General features: G+C 44.0%; 1 protein-coding gene across 5 annotated transcripts in view; it reads right to left on the reverse strand.

The window, feature by feature from the left end:
- Positions 1-18,908, reverse strand: part of LOC115405166 (nuclear receptor coactivator 2-like) — a 54,608-nt gene that overhangs the window by 13,782 nt on the left and 21,918 nt on the right. For all 5 annotated transcript variants that reach the window (XM_030114653.1, XM_030114652.1, XM_030114651.1 and 2 more), the window contains 9 exons: positions 14,824-14,934; positions 13,453-13,625; positions 7,907-8,010; positions 6,541-6,718; positions 5,063-5,251; positions 3,953-4,054; positions 3,569-3,709; positions 3,101-3,248; positions 444-1,665 (listed from right to left, as the gene is read on the reverse strand). In XM_030114653.1, the coding sequence (XP_029970513.1) occupies positions 444-1,665; positions 3,101-3,248; positions 3,569-3,709; positions 3,953-4,054; positions 5,063-5,251; positions 6,541-6,718; positions 7,907-8,010; positions 13,453-13,625; positions 14,824-14,915 (2,349 nt within the window). In that variant the 5' untranslated portion in view covers positions 14,916-14,934. The remainder of the gene's footprint in view (positions 1-443; positions 1,666-3,100; positions 3,249-3,568; positions 3,710-3,952; positions 4,055-5,062; positions 5,252-6,540; positions 6,719-7,906; positions 8,011-13,452; positions 13,626-14,823; positions 14,935-18,908) is intronic.

Consider the following 18,908-nt stretch of genomic DNA (forward strand, 5'->3'; position numbering starts at 1 on the left):
TCTGCATCACAACAACAAAGAAAAACAAAGTTGAAATTTCAAGATTATTGTGGCACTATTGGGTCCTGAACTAAAAAGAGTTGGACACCCCTGCTTTTGAAAATTAACTTTGACGGCAAATTAAAATGAGCTGCATTCCTGCTTCAGTTTTAAGAATTCATGTGTGATTTCTTCCTTTTTTCAAACTGTTTTATGAGATATTGGACAATTTAATGATGTAAGACATCAATTATTTGAACACAGCCGTTTGTTAATTAGTTGTGTTTAAAGTTTTAAAGCGTTCCTCAATGACCCAATGCTATGTGATTATCTCACATGAGATCTGCTGTTTGACAAACAGTCCAACAGCAAATAATATTCAAATCTCAGTACATAAAACACATACTCCTCTTGCTACAAAAGCTAAAACGATCACACCACTGCTTAGCAGTTCGATCACTCACCTGTTCGGCCATATTGAAACCTGGGTCCGGTTTCTCTGTCTTCACGCTGGACAGTTTCAGTCCTTCACCGGGCTCCATCTTGATGGCTTTATCCAGAATGCTGTTATCGTCCCTGTCTAGAAGATAGCGAAGCAATTCATCCTTCTTCTCCTTCTTCGGCTCCTGTTTGGTGCAGAGTTCACCCAGAGCTGCCATGCTGTCGGCCGATGACGACTCCGGGCCGATGGGGTCTTTGCCCGTAGCCTCGGCCGTCAGCTTGGCCAGCTCCACAGGCGAGGTGCTGTTCTGCAGCAGCCTGTGGAGGATTTTGTGTTTCTCCTTTAGTGAGGTGGAATGGTTGTTGTGTCCCGCGCCCCCGACACTGCCCATCCCGCCCAGCTGGTCCTTACAGTTCTGCTCGTCCCCCAGGGGCCCCGGCGGTGAGCAGGGATCGGAGGGTTCTAGCTTGGTGGTGAGGAGCTGGAGCAGCTTGGTGTGGCCTTTGGTGCTCAGAAGGCGGTTTGGTGCATCACCGAGGTCTCCCAGGCTCCCGCTCCCCCCGAAGCTGTCCCCGTCTTTGCCCTCGGACTGCTCGCCCTCCTGGTCCTGCTGCTCCTCAAAGGAACCAAACAGGTCCGCCTCCAGGCTGGGATTGTTCTTGGCCTGCTGGCTGCCAGTGTTGGTGCTATGAAGAGGGCTCTGGAGGGAAACAGGCTTTCTGTCGGGCGACTCTGGATGCTGTCCCTCCGAGAGTCCCTGGGAAACCCTGTGGCCTTGGCTGAGCGCCTGCAGGGCGCTGAGGGAGTTGAAGCCTTGGCTGTTTCCTGTGCTGCTGCAGACAGATGCCGGCGAGTGGAGACCGGCTGCAGGGGAGAAAGAACCGGGGGGATGCTGGGGGACGTGGGGGCTGCTACAGCTGCTGCTGCTCGCCCCCGGGTTGGGGCTCTGGCGATGACGGGGGGACAACATGGCACCCTGGGCCCCTGAGGTGACGCTCGGGCTCCCCAGGGCCAAGGGGCTGCCCAGCTTGAGTGAATGGCAGTTTCCCTGAGGTGTGGGGGCCCGTCCCGGCGCGGCACCGTAAATACGCCCGGGGGTGCTGGAGGCCGCCGTGGAGTGGTGGGTGTTGCTGGTGACGCTGGCGTCCGGCGACGGGGAGAGTCCGCTCACACTGGTGGGGGTCATAGGTTTGGCTGTGCTCTGGCCGCCCGGTGTGTCGGAGGGTACGCCACTGACGTTTTCCCTGAAGGAAAGAAGAAATGCATTTATAGGTTCTGTGGACCAATGTGGAGCTACAACAACGCACAAGCAAGTTGAAAAAAGAATTAATGAGGTAAACTGAGGAAAAATGCTCATCAGTCACCTGATGTATTCATCAATAGATCACTGTTAACGGTGTGTAACTATCCTTATATTTATATGAAAGCTGTGCTTTATAATGTGTATTTTCAAGCATATAGTACTTTTAATCTAGTATGCACTTACATTTTCAGAATCAGAGTATAATCAAATATGTTTTTCTTCTTCCTACTGATTTAATTCCAACTCAAGGTTGTTTTATTATGGATGCAAATTTGTTTGTTCACTGATTTTATGTGACTTCACGACACACACACTGTAATGATATTCAGATTAATTTCTGTGAACTTCCATGTAAAGGTTTGAATATCATTTCAAATCTGTCAAAAGAAAACACCTCATTGTTCTGCCGGTCATTCATTTACACAGGGAGAAATCATCTGAAAAGAGTATACACAAGTGAGAAAACCAAGTTGTGAGAATGCCTGAAGTGGTAACAGAGAGACGATTTAAACGCGGCTCGACTGCAGCCCCACACACAAAGCTCTCATTGTGCTAAATGCTGGAGCGATAATTTTGAATGTGAAACTTGTGGAAGTAAAAAGGCCAAGTTCTCGCCATTGATCCCCGAATGCCCTGGGTAACAGTCCTGGCATTGTTTTCTGACTGCTGTCCAAATCCTGGCTCTGAACGGTCATATCAACGGCCGGCTGGATGCTGGCGGAGTCGCAGCCCTGCCCTGTGCTGAGAGGGAGGGATGGAGATACTGTAGACTGGACGGGCTGGTGGTGCTTGTGTCAGTTTTGGCCGATACATATGGCGACAGTTCGGAATAACAGGGCCTTTGTTCCCAATCTGCATTACAGTGTCCACTCTTTGTCCAAATCGGGAGGGAAACCACCGACGCACAGAGCGAGAATGAGATAAATGTGTAGACTGCGAGGACGAAGCATGGAAAATAAGTTGGTATGTAATTCCAAAATAATCATGAGAATGACATTCTGAGTAATTCCACAAAAAAAAGGTTTTTATTAATGCTTCAGAATCAAAAGCATTTGTTACTTTTGATCGTGCATATTCTCAGTCTTTGATGTGATAAAGTTATGGGGCTTGACAGAGAAAATATTCTCAGTTTGAGTATGACTGAGAGGGTCATGCCTTTGTTTTCTTCCTCTCCCTGAGTGTGTGTGGGTTTTTCTTTTGTTGCTACAGTTCAAAAACATACATGCTAGCTGTATTCAGGTGTTTAACTTGACTGTAGTTTCGAATGACCGTGTGATCGTCTGTCTCTGTCTTAGATTTTCAGCCTCTCAAGGTCAGATCTGGAATTTTACATCATGTAAACCTGAAACAAAAGGTAAACTAAGCATGGTTGGTACCTCTGCAGGATGTGCAGGGACATGTAGAGCTGCGGTTCGTTGGTGGCGGGAGATCGAACCAGTTTACTCTTAGTGTGAGCTGAGACGATGGTGCCGTCCGCCAGCGAGAATTTGTAAAGAGGGCTGAGAGCGTGGCCGTTCTTCAACACTGGAACGACAGCAGAGTGGGAAAACACTCTCAGTACAAAAGAGAACAGTCATTGTGAAGACAGCATATAAAATAAAACAACTGAGCACAAGACATAATTTCATTTCAGGCTGTGTTGAAAGATGGTATATTTGAAAAATCATTAAAGACTCACTAGAATAAAACACTTTTTAATAAAAACTGTCCACCATTAACTCTTTTGTTTTTAATCCTAAGCAAAAAAACATTTGAGCTAAAGTTCATACCCTGTCTACAAGATAAAAACGAACTCTGTTCAAGTTCTGTTAATTAAAGTACAGAGCGGGAAACATATGGATCACCATCTTGCTGGTGTTTCTTGGCAAAGGACATCTCCCCGTCATTCTGCAGGTGGAACCTCTGGATGCAGCGCCGAACCAGGTCCTCCCAGCCCGGCTTCATGGACGCCCGCAGCAGGCTGGTATCCAGAGACGTGATCTTACCTGAGAGGAAACGACATGGTCACAAGTCATGTCTGAAGAAACCGTCATTGGTACATCCTGTACGAGGTGCTAATATAAATTAAGTTTTATTTGGATTATTAGAAAATTAAACAGTTTTAACACTGGTTTTAATGTGAGATTAAACTATCTTGAGGGAAAGTCAGAAGGCTCTCACTATTGTCCAAACCCCTGACTTCCATTTTTGACACATCAGGAGCAAAATCTCCCCCCCAACAGTGGTACCTTGAAGGTCCTGCCGTGTGGTGAAGCTCTCGTACGTGGGCATGACGGGCCTCTCTTTGACCGGGACTCGTCTGGCCACACAGATGAGGCAGGACTGAAAATCTACATGTTTAAAGAAAAAAGAAGAAAGAAACCGTCACGGGTACATCCTGTGCGAGCACGCAACAAGTCATAACATGGCTCCAAGATGTGTAAGAGGGGCCACATTTCCACACTGACTTCAGGCTTTTCACATCATTTCCACAGGTGTGTTGATATTTAACTGTGAGTTCACTTTCCAGCCCCTGCTTTGGATCTGTCCATGACGTAGTCTCATTTCCTTAAACAACAGTAACTCTCGTGAATTTTGCACTTTTCACACAAACAACACAATTATCACAGGATGGCAATGATCACTGAAAGTCATTCCATTTAAATTTCAAGAATGAAATGGCGATTATTATTTTTTGTCTATTTATTGCTGCTCACCAGTGTCAATTCTATAAATATATGAAATATATGAGGACTGATCTATGCTGACTTTTATAGGTTCGACACCACGCACTGCCACTGCTTACCCTCAGCCCTGAAAACAGGACAACCGAGACTGGAAGCCCGCTCTCAATCCACTCACCAACCTAAACTACGGCTTCTAAACTACAGCCACCTTCTGCGTGTCCGCCATCACCACCACCCCCTAAACTGTCAGAGGAGACACGGGCACAATATCTGGTTGTCAGACGTCTAAAATTAGAGCGCCAGACAGATTCTTTTCCCCAGCGTGCGTGTGTGTGTGATTAGATTAGATGGGAAGATGACAAAGTGCCACACACTAATTAGGCTCTCTCGGTGGATATGGGAGGGAGAAGTGGAGAGGAGCGGTGATGGAAGGAGGACAGGACACAAGAGATTGAGCGAGCAGGGATGGGGAGAGTGACGGGAACGTGACAAAAAGTCAGGACACAGACGGAGAGCTTTAGATAAAGAAAATGGTGAAAAAAATACAAGTAGGAGTGAAGTTTTACTCAAATAAGGCAAACAATGGAGACAAAGCAGATAATAAATTGATATGAATAAGAGAAACTACAACAGCGAGGCAGAGATAATGAGTTTTAACCGAGGAGACAGTACCTTCGCCCTCTTCTTTGATAGACTTTGGTTCAGAGACAGCGAAGCACTGCATGGTTTCGTACTTCTGCTGCGCAGCATCCTGCAGGTCGGAGGCCAGCCGGGCTTCGCCGTCAGCGTGAGGGTTCACCAGCATGCGACAGTTGAAAGTGTGGCTGTTCCTGTTGGAGGAATCGTTGCTTCGATGATTGACTGGAAGACAAAATGAAACAAGAAAAGTTAAGGTTAATATCCTATGTTCAGATGAAAATCCCATCGAGATGTGGCGGATCAATCATAAGTTGTTTGATGACTTTTTTTTTTTTTTTTTTTTAACATTAACAGTCATATAATGGGTCCTAAAAGCATCCTGCGCTGACACACTGCAAATAACATCAACACTTTCAGTGAAGTAGACGAAGACTAATTATTAGGCTTAAATATGGGATGTCACACACATGGACGGATGAATGGACGTGACGGAGAGAGGGACAGAGCCGCATGACAGCCAATCATCTCTACGTATTTTACTAAGGCGTTCACTTTCCTGAGGACTTTTTATTTTAACTTCATGCATTTCCAGATAACTTTCTGCACCGGGAGAAAGTTATCTGATGTATTAATACACATGATTCAGGGGCTAAATACAGCCCGGTTTCATCTTGAGTGGATCAGAATGGTTAAATTGAGCCATAATAACCTTTAACTTTCAGACATTTAAGATTCTCTGTGCTGTGGTATACAGTATGTGTGTGAAAATGTCCATATCTTTCCGAAAGTTATGACAAACTCTGCATGAAGCCAATTTAAATGACACTTTGTTGCAAAATCCAGTGAAATGCAAATTTAAAAAAAATTCTTACAGCTGTTGTATGATCCATATTTTTACAAATTCATCAGCATCACTGATATCTGCCTGTTCTGCTGTTTGGTATGTTGTTCGGCCCGATTTGAGTCTCTCGCAGGCCGGTTTGGGCCCACAGGCCTTATGCTTGACACTCCTGCTCTATAGACTTTCTCTTCTTCACATTGTTCAAACTGGCTTCTCTTACCTTCTGTTATTATTGTAGAATTCAGAATTACAGTAAAAGCATTAAAACAGCTGATGGTAACAGTTATTCATTGTAAGGCTGTGGAATTTGTTTAATTGATCAGTTTATACCAATATTAGCTCAATGTTATGGATTTTTATTTCATTTTCAAGAAAAAAAGTCCACCTCTTTTTTTCTAATTTATGATGTTTTATCAGTTGTTACTTAATATGTTTATACTCAAAAGGACTTCTGATGGTATCCCGTGTTCTTTTAAAAGACAAGCATGTCAAAGTTATGTTTGCATTATCATGATGTATTTGCTCTGCTAACCAAACCTACTGGTTTGAAACCGAACTCGTCCTGTGTGCAGGTAGACTGAGGTGACCTGTTTCAGCCTCATATTCATGGTCGTCTGAATAAGACACTGGAGCAGAACGCGCTTGACATTCATCGTGCTGAGCTTCGTACCCAGGCTCTTGGGCAGCAGGTTCTTGATGAACTCGGCGTGGTCGCCCACGTGCAGCACGCTGTAGACGCTGGTGTTCATCAGCTCCTCCTGCTGGTAGCGCAGATACTGGCTGACGTTCTCCGACACGAAGACGATGTTCCCCTCCATGTTGACAACAAAGAAGAAGCCGTCCAGGGCCTGAGGGGTGGGTGGAGAGTGAAGATGGCGGAGACATGGGAAGGAGAGGAAGGCAAGGTGGGAAAAAGGAGAAACGAAAAAAGTGGGACAAAGGTGAAAAAGAAACAGTAGCAGTTGCCACTCTCCCAATTTGGGTTTAATTACCAATTACAGATACACTTGTACAAGTTCCAGCACTCAGCATTTAATTATTCACTTTTAATTGGCAGGCATGTATTGACCTCAGAGGACTATAAGTCAGAGAAAGAGCCATTTCTTGGGATCTGTGAGGATCATAAAACTTGAAAAGCCTGTTCCTCCTACGACTGTGTGTTTTGAAGTGAAACCCCGACAAGATAAATCCAAATAATTGAACTCTGTCAAGAAAACTTGCCTTGTGTTATGATTCAATGTTCTGTAGGACATCTACAATGGCCACTGTATGTGAATGCATGTGTTTTTCCCTCCTCAGACGCTTCACTTCTGTCTACTCAGCAGTTTCCTCCTAAATATACAGACTGTGATTTGTCCTTCGGCCAGCCCACGACTGCACAAGCCTCCTCCTGTATGTCTGCCAGCTTATTATCCAAACGTAGAACGGAACACAGTATAATGGAAAGGGCTTTGGCTCCGATGATGTTTATCTTTCAGAGTCCAAGCAGACACCTCGGCCATCGCTCCTGCTGCTGCTGCTGCTGGTGACCACTATATATAGCGCGACTGTATGTGCGCTCAGACTCCTCCCCTCCTTTTTTAATCTGGCTTTTCACAAAGGTATTTATACCTCATTGGGTCCCATGTTATACGTCATCAGACACCCGTGCCCTCTCGCTCACACATACACACTCTCACTAAACAGGCTTGATGACGACATTGTCGCTAGCCAGAGGAACTGTTATCTCCTGGTGTCACAGTGGAGAGCAACGGCAGAAAGATACACTAAATGTGGAGCAGCCAGACAACATCCGTGAAACTCGTGCAGCTCCGCTGTGAGCACATTTCTTTTTCAGAGTTGAGGACGTCATTCGGAGCACGTGAAGCGCTCCCGTGGTAATTCCCACAGTGCAGAAAATTACAGTGACAAGACCCATTTTGACCTGATCGACTCTTTACCTTTCTGTCAAGCAAGCTTTGGCAAAGTTACAGGTCACATGTGTTGGCTGCAATAATCAATGCGTTGTCCTTTAAACTTTTTCTTTTTTCAATTACCTCCAGCATCATGGGTCCAAGTGTGTCTTTGTCAATGACCCCCTGCCCAGTGGATGAGACATCGGCCTTCTGCACCTCCTCTGCATCAGCCACCGGAGCCTTTTCTGGAAGGCAAACAACAACAACAAAAAAAAGAGACGGTTTGAGGCTGCTTTGTTTTGCAGGTTACACAATGGTGTAGCGGTTAGCACGACCATCTCTCTCTAAGAAAATCCATGAGTGTGGGCTTGTGTGGGCCTTTCTGAGGAGACTTAACATGTTTTTCCCGTGCATTGTGGGAGTTTTATCCAGGTATCCACATAGCTCAAAAACACGTGCTTGAGCTTAGCAGATATCTTGAATTCTCCCGCCAGTGAATGTGAACGTGTGTGTGACAACCTGTCCGGTGTGCTCACCGCCGTGGCCCGAAGAGGCTTCAAACGACTGAGTGAAGCAGTATTCCAGATATATGGATGAATTTTCCCCATGTAGAGAAACGCTGTTTAAAATACTACGCATTTTCTGTGCATGCATTCATCTGTGACCATAAAAGAAGAGACGAAAAAGTACTTCACAGTATACTCAAAGGAATTTCGTGAATGCATGACTCATTGATGATGTGGTAAAACGGCGTGTCAAAAGTTGAACTCGACATCAAAAGGAAAGCTTGTTATCAAATGAATTCACCCCCTGTATTTTCACCACTGCGTCTGTTTGTTTTCACAGAAAAATATCATGTCAGAATGAAGCTTTAGCCACAGATCTCCTTTTTCATGGGTATTTTCCTTTTCCATGAAAACACTGACGGTGTTGTTTTTCTGACGGTGAAGCCCTCAGGCACACACACACACACACACACACACACCCACTCCCAGACTTTGTGTTTTTATGTACACGAGGACCTTTCACAGATTGCATTCTTTGGCAAGTCGTTGGCTTACTATACTGTTCACCCTATGCTTACGTACACACTGGGAGCCAAAGCCTTCCACTGTCAAGATGGTGTGTAGGTTTGAGTGGTCGGGATGTGAAAGACTGCTCCTAAAGCTACATAATGTGGAGTATTTTCTACACGTTTACAGTCATATTAAAGTCCAGCCTCCACTCTCCTCTCCGGCTGTACCACCGGACTGTTAAGCCTCCCATGGCCCCATTAGGCCACATAGCTGACATTCCAGTAGTGGGACCAGAGCTGTACAGAGTCATCAGCCCTTAAACCCTGTCACTGTAGGGCCTTGAGTGGCTCAAGTGGAGGTCGAAGGACAATAAAATCGCAATCTTTTTCAGATCAATAAATATTGTGCTCTGTATTTCACTTGATCAGTTTGAGCGCGCAGGTTGAGGGTGGGAATGGCCGTAAAACTGGGTTATTGATGAGCCTCCTGTGGATGGATCCCGTGACTTCACGATGACCATTTATCAAAGCAAACGGCACAGCGCAGGCCCTCTGAGCAGACACTGGAACTTGTTTATTAACGGCACAATACTGTATATTGAGCAGTCTGCAGAATTGACATGAGCACAGCTCATTACCTCTGAATAACAATCAGTTGCTCTCAGCGAACAAGGAAGAGCAAATACCTTGAGACCAGCAGTTTGGAGTAATGAGAAATCTTCTGAATTAGCCAAGCAGTGTGGGGGGAAAAAAAAAAAGTCAGCTGCTGATGTCACGAAGGACTTAATCGTTTTGTGAATACACTGAGGGTGTGTGGTGTGTTCACACTTGGTAGGTTTGATGAGGTGAAAACAAATTGTGTTCCAGCCTCTCATTTAGAGCAGGTCATTTGCGCAAGTTTAAACAAAGCCAGTCAAACACTGGTGTGTACCCAACATGTGGCTCGTGACCCCTTGAGGACCTGGGGCCTCATTTATAAATACCGCTTACTGCTTACGCACAAACCGGGGCCTGAAAGACAAGTGTGCCAATTCCTACGCCAGCGTCGGGATTTTAAAAAATTAACTAGACGTAAGAGTGTGTGCACCACTACGCAAATTTCAACCCCTGCGCACGGACAATTTGGAGGTTTCGTACACCTTAAAATTCTGTCTTTTTAGATACGCTATATATTTTACAGCCGGAGTTGCTGGTTTATTGTTTATTATGTTGAAAATTATAGGTTTCCCTACAAACATGTCACAGACCGATGCATGATGGTTACAGTTAGGACGAAATATTACTGGATGAAGACATTAGGGCTCACCACCGAGAGCTCACAAGCACACGTCACACTCATTGGCCACATCCGGAAGTCTCCAACCACAGGCTTCATCCAGCAGATTTTTTCAACAAGTCTTTCTTTAAAGCGCACTCAGCCCAGCGTCTCTGTTAAGAAGTTATGAATGTTCAGCCATCTGCTTACTACTTGTGGTCTGATGTCAAACTGCCAATGTGAGAGCAATGCGGACCGTGCTAAAACTGCAGTGTGTCTTTTTCTGCTCTTGCTCACACCAAGAAACCACACTGCAAGTGTGAACAAAGCCTTGGTAAATCCATCTTTCAAAATAGACAGAAGAGATCCCCGAGTTTCACGCTGTTTGGACTCTCGGCAAAGCAAATGTTGGAATGAGAATCGATCTTTCATTTCAGATTTAATGTCAGAGTGTGGGTAAAAAATGAACAGACTGTCTGGAGACCAAAGAAAAACAGCCCTCCATGAAGTGACCAATGTCCAGCTTGAATCACATTGACCACCAGATTAACTCACTTCCGTTTAATTATTTGCAGTTCACTTGAAACTTTAACAGTCTTTATTTATCTAGCTTGGTCATGTCTCTTTCTGTGAGAAAATTTTAACTCCTAGTCTGTCACTGTTTGACCAGCGCTTCGGTATTCTGGCTAACAGAATAACAGAAGGGAATAACAAATGCTCACAGGTACTAACGGACCACTGAGTGTACAGTAAACTGCACACCAGGCACATGCAAACACTCATCGTCTGCTCCATAAATGGACCCTGTAATTACTGTAAATGTGAGGTGTGGGCCAGTCTGTGTCACCTGATGCTATTTGACCACCACAGACACACACACACACACACACACACACACACACGAAGCTCATGTCTCATGAGAACTTTTAGATTCCCCTCCAAATGTCCCTTCTGGGCTTCGGGTGAAGTTCCCCTCGTCAGTTAAAGACGAGTGGGTCGCTGAAATTGACCAGGCAGCTGTGTGACTTATGTATTATCTGTGTGAGTCTGTGTGTGTGTGCGTGTGTGTGTGTGTGTGTGTGTGTGTGTGTGTGTGTGTGTGTGTGTGTGTGTGTGTGTGCTTATTCAGCTGTTGTTTTCAGACAAAAAACAGCGACAACGACACACGGACACCGACTGGCTATCCGCGTGAATTAAAAAAAGAGAGCGAGAGAGAGAGAGAGAGAGAGAGAGAGAGAGAGAGGATGGATTAAGAGCAGGACGAAGAGAGAGAAAGACAGGAGGTGGAAAGTAAGCTGGAGGACGGATGAAAGAAAGGATAAGATAACAGAGAGAGAAGTGATGGACGCTGGATAGGATTACAAGAGGAGGGGAACGAGGAGCGATGAAAAGACATAAGGTGAGAGGAGAAAAAGTAGAGACGGATAAAGGATAGGAGAACGAGTGAGAAAGATGAAGTGAGTAAATGAAAACAAACGAGTGGGGATTAAGTAGACCGAGGGCCGCTCTGTCCATTTTCCTATGAAATCCTACAGCATGACGGCCAGTGTTGTACCCGCTGTCACTGAAGTCTTTACTTACAACAGTGGTGTCAAATGTGAGGCTCGTGGGCAAAAACCGGCCCAAAAGGGACTCCGATCCAGCCCGCTCAGTGACCAAGCACACCATAGAAATTCCAAATAAAACATTGATCTTTCTAATTTAAACAATTTTCCTTAGAGTAGCGGACAAAACACAACTCTTGAGACCTGAGCAGAGATACTGGTGATGCTGCCATGAAAGCTAGCAAATTAGCACCAGCCTAAAAGCCTTATTGGTCAGGATGAGCGTGTTACAACATGCATAATGCAACAGTTATAGGAGAAGTTTTTTTTTTTTGGACATTTCACTATATTTTGCACCAGGAGGTTTCATTAAAAATCGACTTTATATTGAGTCTGTAGTCATTTTTTTTTTTAGCAATTGTTTGGTTTTGTGAAAATATAGATATTTATTACAATTTATGTACATTACAATTTTAAATGAGAGTAAAATTAGTTTCTCATTCACCCTCTGCTAACTGGTCACAGACAGCCAGGGGCCTACATGTGACCGTATGGCGACCATCCTGCTTTAGCTACTTATTGTTCTTTTATCTGATTTCCTTTCATTTTTTTCATTTCACCCCCAATGCCACATCACTCTGCTTTGATCACAAATCAGACCTCGGCTATAACAGTCACAATGTGTATATGATTGGCCTAAGAGACCATTAAAATCAGATTTCTTACACTTTTGCAGGGTAAATTTGGGGTGGCGTGCACACACGCAACTTCCTATATGGAACACAACAGTATCTGAAGACCCCGGGAACTGAAAAACATCCCATCTATATCTTATTTTATGTGAATGCAACAATTTGTTTGACTCAGAAAAGAGTTTTTTTTCCCCCAAGATTCATAACTTTGAACAGCGACCACACTTTCCTCAGGCGATTTCTTTATGTTTATAGATGTGAAAGCACAAATATATTCCCTTTGATTATGCGGTTACAGTCTATAAAACTATGTTTGAAGTTGCTTTCAACTTTGTTTACAACTTGTTCATCATTTAGACCATAACCGTTTTTTTTTTCCTTTCCAAAAAACAAACAAAACAAAAAACAAAAAACCCAGTAATATAGTTAAATAGCCTTGTTGTTCATTTGTGTGGGAGTATCAAAGTTTGCATGTGACGTAGTGGTTTGCACTACTACTTCACAGCGGCAGTGAATGGGAGTTCGAGTCCAGGCTTCAGGACCTTGATATGTGGAATTTGCATGTTCTACCTGTCTGTGTGTGTGTGCGTGTGTGTGCGTTCTCGTATTTCTATCCTTGTTGGGGCCAAATGTCCCCACAAGGATAGCAAAACGTGGAACGACGTGCCTTGTGGGGACCTTTTTCCGATCCTAAGTAGGAGAAACAGTGTTTTCTTGACCATGTTGTTGTTACTGAAAAAAGTAAAAGTGCAAAAACATTTCTTTAGGGTTAGGCTTTGTTGTGGTGTGGGTTAGGGTTAAGGTAAGGGTCAGGGTTAGGGGCTAGACATGAATGGGAGTCAATGGACGGTCCCCACAAGGATAGAAATACGAGACTGAGCGTGTGTGTGTGTGTGTGTGTGTGTGTGTGTGTGTGTGTGTGTGTGTGTGTGTGTGTGCGTGCGTGCATAGGTTTTCTCTGCATGCTCCGCTATCATCCCACAGCCCAAAAACATGCATCTGTCAATAAATAGTGTGAGTGTGTGTGGTTGTGCTCTCTGCATGACGGCCTGCTGACCTCAGATGTGTACCCTGCCCTTGCTCATAGTCAGCTGAAATCAGCCCCGGCACCCAGCGACCCCTGAGATAGATGATATGGCATTGAAGACGGATGGAATAAGCAAACAAAAACAGAGCCTCACCCTGCTCCTTGATCTGCCTGATCTGCTTCACAGTCTCTTTCAGAATGGCACATTTGTCTGGCTTGACGTTGAGGTCATCCATGTCGTTGATGTTGGCAAAGATCAGCTCTGCCAGCTCCTCGATGTATTTGTTCTCCTGCTCCCGGTTCCTTCTCTCAGTACTCCTCTTTGGGCTGCACAGCAGGGAGGGAAAAGATAAAGACATAAAATCAATGAAATGTCAACAAAACAAAAACTCCATATCAGCGTTGGAAAATATTTATTTGAACAATGATTACTTTCTTCTGAGAGACACAAAAGATGCCCTCAACCACATGAGAATTAATTAATATTCTCACTGTGTCTTCAGTGACAGCCTCAGCAGCTTGATGTCACTGTTCTGATTGCCAACTTGTTATGAATTCTTGACAGGACTGTCTGACAAACGTGGTGCTGGTTATTAGCATTCATTTTAATCCCACTGGTGCAGAAGTGGTTAGCACTCAGGCCTCGGGACGATAACGTCTCCAGCTGGACTCGGTTTCTGTGCGGGCTTTGCCCGTTCTCTCTGTGCGTGCATGAAAATTGTCCCACAGTTCAGAAACACGAGCCTGAGGTTAATTGGTGACACTAAATTGCCTGTCGGTGTGAATGTGAGCGTGTTTGATCGCCCGTGTTTGCACTGTGACGGACTGGTGAACTCCCTGACGTTCTCCCATCGTGAGCTGGGACCGGATCCAGCACCCTTGCCACCCGAAGTGGGACAAAGCAGGATAGAAGACGGATGGATTTTGTGTACTTTGGAAGATCCACTATGGGTGTGAGGAAGCACCACAACCGGTACGAACAAGGCTTGCAGGCGTGGCAATTGAAGAGGCATCCACGCTGGATTAAAAGGCTAAAACCTGTCCGTCATGTTCTTCTGGCTGCATTGTCCCACCCTCCTGCTGGTGGATGAATAGATTATTGGAGCCTGCTCTGGAAGTCATCATCAGCTGTAGTGTCGGTGGCTTTTTGATGATCTCTTCTTCCCTTCGGCCACTGAGACGATGACCTCCCTTGTGGTTATTGTTATCCACCTCAAAGAAAACTGTTGTGTGTGTGCGAGAAGTGCAGCACTTTTGAAGTCGAGGTGCAGTGTGGGGGAGTGAGCTGGAGGGTCTGCAGCAGCAGCAGCAACTCCTTTTCTGTTTGTTGTTTTCTGTTTTCTTGTTATTGTCCAGTTTCTTCAGAGAATATTTTACTTTTTTAAAAAAAAAATATCATATAACAATATCTCGCTTCTCCAAACAATAAAGTATCTTTCAAAGTAATGAATGATGCTGAACCCCTACATACAATGATGCTACAGTGACATGAGTGAGGCTTTGAGTTGTGGATGAAGGTTTTCACCTGGGTCCCAGGAGGTCTGCCTGACAGTCCTTCCTCTTCAGAGACTCTCCCCCTCTGGGGGGCTCCGGGGTGTCCCCGCCCCCGGTACTCATCTTCAGCAAATATCAGCACCTGGAGAGAGAAAAGAGGTCACCTTACATTAGGATCCTGTAGGAAACATTATTTTTGTTGGTCTTTTTGCTCATATAAAATAAGCTTCCACCTATAGTATTACACTTTTCAATGAGAACCAGCTTTCATTTATTTGCAAGATTAAGCTACAGTAGCTCATTTGTTGGACTGAAAAACAGGACAGATTTCACTCCTTTCTCCAGCCGCTGCCGACTCTTTTCTTTCCTTAGACAATTTTTTTTTTTTAACCAATACTGACAAATGCAGACCAGGAAACCGATTTAAGTTCCGCTCAAATCATTCTGTTTTTCCACTTTCCCAGCTGAGAAGGTTTCGACAAAACGTTCCCATGCTGCCTCATACTTCCCACCCACTCGCTGAAGTCTGGATAAAGACATATGTTATTCACCTTTCAGTGCTCATAACGTTATGGATGAACGCAGAGCTTTTATGGTATTGAAATCATACAATAGAGCAGTAGACCTGTTCGAGCAATACAAATAAGAGTTAGTGAAGATATCAGTTGTACTGTTTGCATGCTAACATCTACAGCAAAAACTGAAGGAACCCGTTGCTCTTGCATGAATTATGCAAATAATGTAAAAAAAAAAAAAATCCCAATTGTTTGTCGCTATACACAACACGATGCAAAAGCACAAACAAATACGGCCCTCAACAAAGAGAAAAGCCCCCACACCATTACAAGCACGCTTTTAATCTGAATGCACTTTCCGTGCAGTTATGAGCATTATGGAAATTAAAAACCTCTGAAACAGACAGTGGAAAGTGCTGCTCTCTTCACTCTGTGAGCTTCACCGCAATATGAACCGCTACGTGATTAACACACGAGTGCTAATGTGCCCAAGATGTACACAACCTGCATGGTGCTTAATCAAACAGGGGCTGTGCTCGTGACTCACAAAAACAATGTACCATTGTAATGTGTCCGCAGGCAATACGTGGGAGGCCCAAGTGGGAATATAGTAGGTGTTGATAATTGCTTCTGTTAGAAATTGCTAATTCATGTAGGCACTGCCTCTGTTTTTTACATGAACGTTTCTGGCTTTGGAGATCAGGGTTTTCAATAGGCGTCCTGATGTTGAAAGCCAAAAAAAAAATATTTTTTTTTTGTTTGTTTCTTATGGGAACAAAAAAGAATAGGTAGGTGGACAGTGGTTAATTTTATGCATTGGCTGAGAGTGAGAGCTTCACCATATGGTCAACTCGTGCAGCAAGATGTTCAAAACGCTGCTTCACAAAACTTGTCTTGCTGGCTCGACAGTGTGTTTGGTACGGTGGAATATGATGTTTTACCAGATCTACAAGTTACACTGACAATACATAACGCAGGACTTTAACTCAGCTACAGTTCTTAAAGAAACTGGTCATCATTTTGATTCGAGATCAACTTAAAAAAGATGAGCAATATTTTTCAAGGCTCTACCGAAACAGAAACTACTGATGACAAAAAGGGGGGCAAATCACACAATGACAGTGGGAACGGTTGCAACAAGCAGGGGAGGAGCACTATCTATTAGGACAGTAGGCCTTTAAGGCTCTTCAACAGGCCGGCACATCACCTGACTGTTACATAACAGCCGGTCAGTGGGGCTGATACTGCGCAGAAGAAGGCAGGAAAGAGGGAGTGGGAAAACAACAGGCAGGGAAATGGGAGAGGGTACAGAAACCAGAAGAGGGAGAAAGTTCCAAGAAAGAGAAAAAAAAAAAAAGAAAGAAAGAAAGCGAAGGACAAATGTTTTCTCACACAAGTGCAAATGTTGTAAAATAATACAAGTGGAGGTGAATGGGGTGACAGGAGGAGGGAAATGGGGAGGACGGGCATTTGTTGCTCTGAATAATCAAGCCTGAGGCGGGAGGAAATATGGCCTAATTACACCATGAGAGGAGAGGAGCAGAGCCAAGAGGAGAAAAAAAACTGCCAATAACGTGATTAAAATACTGAAACTCAAACGAGACAAGTCGATGAGTACAGCAATAGTTTCTGCCAAGAGATGTTTTTTTTTCCTGTTGTGGTGATAGCTCCCACAATGCGAGGACAACCCTTGTTAATAAGCTGTTAGGTAGCTATCGACACCTCTTCCACATCGACACCCGTTTTATTATCCATGCTAGCAGCATGGCTTTAGGGATAAAGATGTCTGTCTGGTAGAGAGCCATCTCTTCAGCTCGGAGAGAAATATCTTACCAACTGGATGAATGGGCTGCCAGGAAATCTGATACCAACATTCAAGATCCCATGAGGTTACATTCTAATGGCTGTAAATCTTATGACTTTCCGTCTGCAGGAGTGAGAAGCTTGACATTTTAAGGGAAGGAAATATTATGTATTGACTTCAAACAACAGTTAATGACTTTGGGGATCCCCTGACTTTTCCTCATGGCCCAGCAGCACACCACGGGACCACTGGACATGGTGACCGTTACACTTGCTAAGTGCATGAGCACCGTTATGGTCATGGTGATGAGTTCATGTTCAAATAAGGACAATGAGTGCATGCAAAGCCTCACAAATGCAAAACTCATGGATGCTGACGCCTGGGTCCCGTTTACACAACAGCGTTTCAAGTGAAAAACTGTTTTTGTATTTCTGTTTCAGAAAAAAATGTTGCGTTTACACCGCAATGTTTTGAAAATGATTTCCATTAGTACAGAAACGGAAGAAACACTGAAAACAACGTAGTTCTCATGTTGGGCAGTTACTTGCCTCTGCTGATTGTTTTTGTAATGAAACCGCGCGCACACACACACACACACATGCACACGCACGCAGAAAATAATCATCTATAAACATTAATAATGGAGATCACATGGACATTGGTGTGGACGGACGTCGAAGCTGGACTGCTATTGCAGGAGATTCTAAACTCTGAAACTACCAAACTGGAAACTGGAGAGTCGTTTGTATACATTCAACTCGTCAGAAAACAAATCTGCCATTCAACCAAACCACTCTCCTGTTCTGTATTTTTTCTTCCTCTTCCTGGGGGATCTGACATTGCAACTACATATTTTAACACTTGACAGCTAGCAGACCAAAACACCCATCACAGCTTTGTGAATGTGTTAGACATACGGTATTACACCCTCATCTTTGCTAGCGATGCTTATCTTCTGTACAAAGGACATTCGGCAGTCTCATAGAAGAAGATTTAAGCTTTACCAGCTGCACTTGACCACTACACTGACCATTTCACACTAGGGGAATGTGCAGTACATTAATAAGAAAAGACATAATATCAGATGAAAAAAAATCACATTTTGCTGAAGGGATCACTGGGTTTTGCCTTTATGCAACAGTGACACTGCAGTTCTAATATGTTATGGCCCATGGCGATTTGGATCCTTCAAAATTTAAATTTCTGCTGACTATTGGTGAATTATCTTAGCTAGCACAGCTCAAACATATTTGCATCCGCTGCTTTATCAATCTGACAGCATGGGAACCACATGTTTGGAGTATATCTCCTTCAGTGTACAAAACAATCTTTGAGAAAATGTCATAATGTTCTTATTTCTTTATTCGATGTGATAAGGAAGCAACCTAATAAATATGATAATTACAGTGTGGTAGTTAATTACATGATCTGTCAGTCATCATTGGAGAGGTGTAAACAGATTACTGTGGATCATTTAGCAAAACGAATGAAGTCTAAATGGGACCGTTTGATTTTTTTCTGCTTGTCTGAAGGGCCACTGAGCAAGAGAAAGGAGGAGAATTGTTCCTGAAATTAAATTTAAATAAACTCAATGCTAGTTTTGCCTAAGAGGGCAGAAATCTTTTAAAAGTAGAAATCCAAAGTTTTAGTCTCTGGGGGGGTTCACACATAACACCATGGGAAGAGTCATGACAGGTATCACTTAAACATTTGAAGTGCATGTGGAAGACAAAACATGCATGGAGCACAAACACACACACACAGCACACAATGAATTAACACTAATGTAGCCTGCGA

Source organism: Salarias fasciatus, chromosome 18 (genome assembly GCF_902148845.1).
Source record: "Salarias fasciatus chromosome 18, fSalaFa1.1, whole genome shotgun sequence".
NCBI lineage: Eukaryota > Metazoa > Chordata > Actinopteri > Blenniiformes > Blenniidae > Salarias > Salarias fasciatus.